The sequence below is a fragment of the Mandrillus leucophaeus genome, unplaced genomic scaffold, assembly GCF_000951045.1.
Source record: "Mandrillus leucophaeus isolate KB7577 unplaced genomic scaffold, Mleu.le_1.0 Scaffold373, whole genome shotgun sequence".
Lineage (NCBI taxonomy): Eukaryota > Metazoa > Chordata > Mammalia > Primates > Cercopithecidae > Mandrillus > Mandrillus leucophaeus.
In genome coordinates, this window is record NW_012103954.1 from 704,343 (window position 1) to 712,543 (window position 8,201).

Genomic DNA, 8,201 nt, shown 5'->3' on the forward strand with positions numbered 1-8,201 from the left:
CCCCCAGCCCCCTACCCCCTGACAGCCCCCAGTATGTGATGTTCCCTGCCCCGTGTCCAAGTCTTCTCATTGGAAGAACAGGTATTTTGCCCTATCTTACAGATGAGGAAAATCAAGACCATGAAGGGCTAGGTAAGCTGTTCAGTCACACCAATAGTAAGTGGTAACCATGTAGTCTCTCTGGCTGTCTACTCAGATATGTCTAAGGCCTTTTTAAAGTAAAAATGGGGTCAGCAGTACATAATAGCAGCATATTCTGTTACTTTTAAGAAAATAATTTTTTGCTTTTGGTGATAGCAGAAAATTTCATCATAGACTAGTATAAACATGACAAGATAGCTCCACTGTGTAAACTGTTAGTTTATCTCCAATAGCTTTTCCAAGTTACTTTTTCCCATTCTGCAACTGCTTCCTTTTGCAGAAAGGAAATATCTCTGACCTCATATCAGGAGGGTTACCAAAATCGGCTTTCCTGCAGCATTATCCAAGTTGCACAGTGTACTTCCTTATTAGAACATATGCATCACCTAAGATGTTCTGTAAAACAAATTTGAACTTTTTCCCCACCCGTTGGATTTCAACATGAAGCCAGATCAGTCCTTCCCCAGTTTTCCCCAGAGGGCTGAGACCCTTGCTGTCACTGGTGAAGGCTTTGATGGCTACCAACCCAGTGCTCTCTTACTTCCTACCCACTCAAAAGCACCTTGAATTCCACTTCCAGGAGTGCATTACCACCAGCAATCCCCATCTGCAAACTTAGGACAACAGGAATTTCTCCCAGGCTGGAAACGACCTCTTCATAATGTGGACTCTTAGAACTTTGCCCTCCTTTTGATGAAATCCTGGGTTTTAATTTCAGGCTTGAACAAGAGGACTTTCTCTGACTTATGGTGGCCAGCTTTGGCATCTTAAGCCTGATGTGACAGCATACTTACTGAGCACTTTCCAGGAGCCAGGCAGGGGTCCCAGGGTGCTACATGTTTAATCCCCAGACCCTCATTATCACTTTACAGATAAGGAAATTAAGACAACACCAAGAACCCAGATGACACAGACTAGAGATTCCCAGGCACGGGGTCAGTGCGTGGCAGAGCTGGGATTGGAACTCAGCGTGGGCCCAGAGTTTGGGCGCTTGGCGCCTCCTGTCCACTCCACCCTAGCGCAACGTGCATTTATTGTCACTTTATTAAGTTTATAGATTCATCAGTCTGTATATGGAATTCATCTGAGATGAGTGGTATTTGCACTGATGCCTTAAACATAACAGTGCTAGCTGGATAATAGCCACCACTGTGGAGGCCCCTAGGCCTAATGATGTTAGGAGCTTTGTGCAAGTTATTTTGGCTGTCATTTAAAAAAAAAAAAAAAAAAAAAAGCCGGGCATGGTAGCTCACGCCTGTAATCCCAGCACTTTGGGAGGCTGAGGTGGGTGGATCACGAGGTCAGGAGATCAAGACCATCCTGGCCAACATGGTGAAACCCCATCTCTACTAAAAAAAAAAAAATACAAAAAATTAGCCAGGCGTGGTGGCACACACCTGTAGTTCCAGCCACTCGGGAGGCAGAGGCAGGAGAATCGCTTGAACCTGGGAGGTAGAGGTTGCAGTGAGCAGAGATAGCGCCACTGCACTCCAGCCTGGTGACAGAGCAAGACTCTGTCTTAAATAAATAAATAAATAACAAAACAAAAAACACAGGTGGCTCCCACTGCTTCCTGATGGTGAGTGGCCCATGGCTGCAAGATGGGTAACTCCAGAGGCCTCCCGAGAGGGCACCTGCCTGAAGCACTTGCATGATCTAGTCTGCCTCATCCCCAGAGCCACACAGCTGTCCACCACCTTACACAGCTTCTCCTGCAACCCCTACCTACAGGCCACAGCCTCTCTCCTTGTTTTACTTTACTTGATGCATGTTAGAATATTAAGTGTCTTTGGTACAGGCCATATCTATCCAAAAGTGAGCTTCAGGAAGGGTTTGTAGTATATCTGAAGAACGTGAGTCCTTCTGGGCAGCGGAGTTCCCATCCTCATTGTGTATGAGCCCCTGGGAAGTATGTGAAGGATGCCCTTGTCCAGGCTCCACCCAGATATGGACACAGTAGATCCAGGGACTTTTGAGAGCTCCACTGGCAGCTTTAGGGTCATGTGAATTCCTGCCTGGCCACATGTTCCATCTTCTCTCCTGGCCCAGCCTGCCAGTCATGGAAGATTGAGAGGCTAGTTATTCATCTTTCTTCATTATAAAATCTTTTGCTTAGCAAAAAAAAAAAAAAAAAAAAAATTGAACATTCAGTTCAGCTTGTCACAAGTTTGAAGTTAATTACAACTAAAATGATAAATTCTTTAATCTTGAATACTAGTCCTAGAAGGAGCTTGCAAAACAACTCAGTCTTGTCGTTTTGAGGGCAAGAAACTAACAAATTGGAAAAAAAATCAATAAAAGTAAACATAAAACCCGTAATCATAGGACTGTATTTAGAGCCCAAGAAGCTTCTGTGGGGATGCAGCCAGCCTGACTCCTACCCCTGAAAAGGACAAGGAGCAGAGAGGAGTAGCTCCTCTGCTGGGCGGTGGCTGGGAAGCTGCATCTCAGCGGCTGTTCCAGGACCTGACCTGGCCTGAGAGTGACTTGGGTGGCTGTGGCCCATTGATTGTGCTTCAAATAAAACCTTTCATTATGATTGGTATTTTAGGGGTTTATTCAGCAGAGAATAGTAAATAGAACCCTTTCCTAAAGTCCCACTCTTGTATTTTTGAAATCACAAAGGATCAAGAGGGTGGGGGTAGTAAAAGAATATTAGTCGTAGGGGATAAGGAGCTGTCTTTGGATTAAAGGTTCATTCTAAGATAAAGTCTTGGGCATAAGGAATTTTATAGATGGTGTTTGGTTGTTTGTGTAATTCTGGTGGTTTTGTTTAAAGATTTTTGTTGTTTATTCCCATAAATTCTCATGTCTTTAACCTTACATAAACTTCATTGCATGTTTTATTAACCCTTGGCGTATTCGTTTTCTTCTGACTTGAAAGAGTAACCCATTAGAATTTAACCCTGATGTCTTGAAGAAGACCGCAGTTCAGAGAGCTTTAAAGGTAAACTGTTTTCTCTTCAGGTCAGAGTTAATGAAAACATATTGAAAGAGATGATACTTTGTCTCATAAGTTTATTGGCAAATTACCTCCCATATTTATATAGTAATTAATTGTCTAGTGGAAGAGACCTTACTTTTGTTATCCAATAATTAGTAGTTAGAACTAATTTAAGTCAACTTTGAAGGTAAATTTTATAAAGTACTGTATGATAAATTAGATTATTTTCCTGTTGGCTTTAGGCAACTCTAAGGTGATTTAAATATCTATTTTAATTGGATTCGAATTTGTGAAAATTGTGATATAGAAGTTCTACTTAAAATCTCAACTGATGTTTAAATCATGACTTAAAGGTATGCCTTGTGAACTGTGAATGTGCATTTTAATATCACCTCTTCCAATATGTTGAGTTAGGGTCGTCTCTGAGTCACCAACGTCATGGCTTTTGGTGCTGCTGGGTTTGGGTGATAGATCTTTTGAGAAGCTTTCAATTTCATTAAATGAGGTCTATTGAAAACTAAGCTCCACTCCCTAAAATATGACATCCACGTGTGTTCTCTGGCAAATTGTTAAAAAGTTTTCTTATGACTTAATGTTTTTTTGTTTTTTTTTTTCTCTAATTTCTTTGAACATTTTAGGCTTTAATTTTGGGAGGATGTGGGGAATTTTAAATGTAATTATTTAAAGAAAATTCTGTCTATCCTAAAGAAACAGGAACTGTTTTTATCCAGTCTCATCTGGAAAAAATGAGTTAGATTTCAAAAGTGCAGGAGACTGGCAGAGTCTGCTTTATAGTGTGGTGTTTGCGAACCCTCACTTTGTCCTGCGCCAGGGAGATAAGGTGTGTTACTCGAGGTTCCTCCTGTGGAGTACTAGTTAGCACACTAGTTGAAACAACTGCGCCCTCCAGAACATTGGAAGGAATTACATCAAGACTCTTCTTTGCTACCTGAGAACATAACGTTAAGGCTGAAGGCCCTGAAATCAGACTGTATTTAAATTACACCCCAACTACTCAGCAAGCAGTGTGACCTCCAACAGGACACTTCATCCACTCTGTTGTGTTATTCGTAGGATAGAAGGAGTAGTAGTATCCTCTTCATGGAATTGTTGAATACATTAAATAAAATAATACATACGAAAGCACCCAGTGTAGCTAGGATAATTATATCATAATTGGTATGTTATTAAATTAGCTAATTTAGATCCCAAAAATGCCCATTGTGTAAACATGCAAACTGAGGTTCAGATAGATGCAGCATTTAGGTCTCAATAATCAAGTGATAAATAGATTTGAGGTTTAAGTTCAAGACAGTCTGACTTAACCCTTATATTTTTATTATACTTTGTCCCTTTGACTTGTGCTGATGTATTTTGAATATTGCACTGTAGTAGAAAACTTAATGATTTAACCTTATTTCATAGAATTGAAAACATCATCCATTTTAAGAGACATTATTTTATGAACCACTAAGATTTTAAATGCCGTTAAGTTTTGACAGTGTTTATTTTATACTTAGAGAATTTTAGGCTTAGGATAAATAGTTTTATCATATCACTGACAGGTATACCTAAACAGAAAATAGAAGCAAAATAAATTGGTTAGGGCAGCGACAACTCTCACTACTGCCAGCCTCCCCCAAAAAGGTATATATTACCGATTTAAGATTCATTCTGCTTTCAGAGATGTTAGAAAGTTGGGGGAAAAAAAGTATCCATTTTAAAATTGACAAGATGCAGTCAATCTCTAGGAACAGGTGACCACTTTTTCAGAGATGAAGTGTTTATATTATTAGTTAAGGAGCAGCCTTGGCTTCTGTATCTGTGACAATAGAACTGACTTAGAAGTAGCAGTAGTTCATCTCCCCTGAAGTCAGGGGGTTCTGGCCTGGGGGTCTGCCATGAACTACTTGTGGCTCCGGCCCGAGGGGACACAGCCTCCTGTGAGGCCAGAACTTAGTTACTTGGCCGTGCCTGACTGCAAGGGAGGTTCGCCAACAAAATCTTTATTTACAGAGGACTGTGCTCAGCTAAAACTTGGGAATTCTAATATTAAAGGAAAAAGGAGAAAATTAACTTAGGGGGAAAATTAGTATTCTCTGCCACAGTAATCTGTAGCCTTGAAAACTTTTTTTAACAGTGCTTATTTCATTTTGCAGAATTCACATCCGAAAGATGAACCAGAAAATAGATTATCGCAGTAGGTTTGAGCTAGTAATATTTCTTTCGATAATGATAGGATTTTGACACCTGTTTCTGACATTGCTGTAGTGTTGAGGTTTGACTCTAAAATTATTTAACTCAAAAACATTTTTGTCACCTTCTAATTAATTTCCACTAACACAGACATTTAACTGCATCTTCTTGTGGGGCTAAGTTATAAATAAACCTCATGTCACACGTATGTGCTGTTTCACTATTTTCTCCTATCAGCTCTGTGCTCATGTACACTTCTTACCGTTTTTCCTGTTCCTGAATTTTTTCTTCATATTTGTATCTGCTTAATTTTAATATGATTCTAAACTGATGTTTATTCTTCCAGTCAAAATTGTTTAGCAGCTGGTAAGCAAGATTTGATATATGAAAGCTTAAAAATGCTCAAACAGAAGACACTAAGTTGAGAACATAAAACCATATATCTGACACGCTATACTATTTTTATTCCCACCAGAGAAATATTCTGAATTTTACATTCTTTTACATTTGTCTTTCCTCGTGGTTTTTGGTTTCCATTAATTGCACTTTATTCGTTTTCGTTATCCTTGTAAATAAAAGAACTTTCGAAAACTGTAATTAACATTAAGAATTTTTAGAAGATTCAGTTTTCCAAAGTAGTTGGCTGTAAAAATACCAGGCCCTAACCTTTAAAATTTGTGTGCAAAAGAAAGTTTTGTAGTTATGGTTTGGGATGTGTGTAGCATATGTTTTCCCATTAAATTGTTCCCAGATATTCCCTTAGTATCAGAGATAAATAAAAATGACTACTTATATAAGCCAGTAATTTCATTTTAGTTAAGACCCATTTCAAAATGTGTTTATTTATTTTGTCTGTTTTCTGTTTGTTTTGGGTAGTCAGGGAAGAAAATAAGCAGCAACCCAAATCCTGTTGTCCAGATGTCAGTTGGGCACACAGCCCAGGAGAGCAAGGTAAGGCACTGGCCCCCAGACTCAGCATTGGTGCCTGTCATGCGGGTGTTGTCCGTGTTGCCATCTCACCTGGGGATGCCAGGATGCAAACACATTCAGTTGTGTGATAGTGTGGGCATCAAGACCAGGGCTTTTCATCTCTTTTTTTCTTAAATCAGTCATTTGATAGATAACCAGCTAGTTGAAATAGCAAGAAATATACTGTTCATTTTTAAAAATAACTTTAGCGGCTAGGTGTGGTGGCTCATGCCTGTAATCCCAACACTTTGGGAGGCCGAGGCGAGTAGATCCCTTGAGGTCAGGAGTTCGAGACCAGCCTGGCCAATGTGGTGAAACCTCATCTCTACTAAAAATACAAAACTTAGGCCGGGCACAGTGGCTCACACCTGTGATCCCAGCACTTTGGGAGGCTGAGGCGGGCGGATCACGAGGTCAGGAGATCGAGACCATCTTGGCCAACATGGTGAAACCCTGTCTGTACTAAAATACAAAAAAAAAAAAATTAGCCAGGCATGGTGATGTGTGCCTGTAGTCCCAGCTACTTGGGAGGCTGAGGCAGGAAAATCACTTGAACCTGGGAGGCAGAGGTTGCAGTGAGCTGAGATTGCACCACTGCACTCCACCCTGGTGACAGAGCAAGACTCTTTCCCCAACCCCCGCAAAAAAAAAAAAAAGAAATACTCACAGTTAGAGGCCGTCACTCACTGAACTGTTAACGGTGTTAGAGACATGCCCAGGTGCAGCACCCCCCTCAGTGCGGAGGCACTATTACATGGATTCAGAAGTCATTACAGAACCGAGGCCAGGCCTCGCACACAGAAGCCTTTATCTGTGGGCACACAAGCCGGGGCCTCATGACACACTCTAAATGCTTTAGACCGTCTCGTTATCTTTTCAACACGTCCACAGTCAATATATAATAGTGTGTACCCGCAAATACATGTCTTGGAATTTAATGAAGGTCAACCTAAGCTTCTAGTTTTTTGTTTTATTTATTTTCTTTTTATTTTTCATTCTAAGCTTCTAAACACATAAAATGAGTAGCCCTTTCCCGCAGAAAATGTCGCAGAGCTAATTGGATATTTCTTCCAGATTCGATACAAAACCAATGAACCAGTGTGGGAGGAAAACTTCACTTTCTTCATTCACAATCCCAAGCGCCAGGACCTTGAAGTTGAGGTATTTTATTTGCATTTTTTAACCAATTTGTTGAAATATCATTGACTATTTAAAGTGTACAATTTGCCGAGTTGTGACCCGTGTATACACCTGGGGATCCATTGCCACAATCAGGACAATCGGTAGATCCGTCCCCTAAGCTCCCTTGTTCTCCCTGTAACCCGGACCTCCCCCAGCCCCAGGCAAACACAGACCTGCCTTTGGTCACTGTAGACTACTGTTCACATTTTCTAGAATTTTATATAAATAGAATTATACAGTATGTACTGTTGTTGTCTCTGTGGTGATAATTATTCTGAGGTTTACCTGTGTTGTTGCAGATATCCACAGTTTGTCTTTCTTTTATGTTGAATAGTATTTATGGATATACCACAATTTGCTCATCCATTTACCCATGAATAAGACATTGATAAAAGATTGGGTTCTTTCCAGTTTAGACCTATTACAGATAAATCTGTGAATATCACATACAAGACTGTGTGTACATACGCCTTCATTCTATTGGGTAAAATGCCCAGGAGCATATTGGCAGGTTGATGTTTAACTTCTTAATAAACTGCCAAATTGTTTTCCGAAGAGATTGTGCCACGTTACATTCCCACCGAAGTACATGTGAGTCGAGCTGGCCCCACGTCTCGCCAGTGCTGTGTTGTTAGTGGGTAGATGGTAGTATTTCCGGGTCCAGTGCTGTTAGTGGGTAGATGGGAGTATTTCGGGGTCTGGTGCTGTGCTGTTAGTGGGTAGATGGGAGTGTTTCCGGGTCCAGTGCTGTTAGTGGGTAGATGGGAGT

The 8,201-nt window shown here is 40.6% G+C and overlaps 1 protein-coding gene across 1 annotated transcript in view; it reads left to right on the forward strand.

Moving 5' to 3' along the window:
• The window catches only part of ESYT2 (extended synaptotagmin-like protein 2), a 105,471-nt gene that overhangs the window by 80,394 nt on the left and 16,876 nt on the right, over positions 1–8,201 (forward strand). The window contains exons 14-16 of the mRNA XM_011990191.1: positions 3,026–3,088; positions 6,158–6,232; positions 7,325–7,411. Coding sequence (XP_011845581.1) covers positions 3,026–3,088; positions 6,158–6,232; positions 7,325–7,411 — 225 coding nt within the window. The remainder of the gene's footprint in view (positions 1–3,025; positions 3,089–6,157; positions 6,233–7,324; positions 7,412–8,201) is intronic.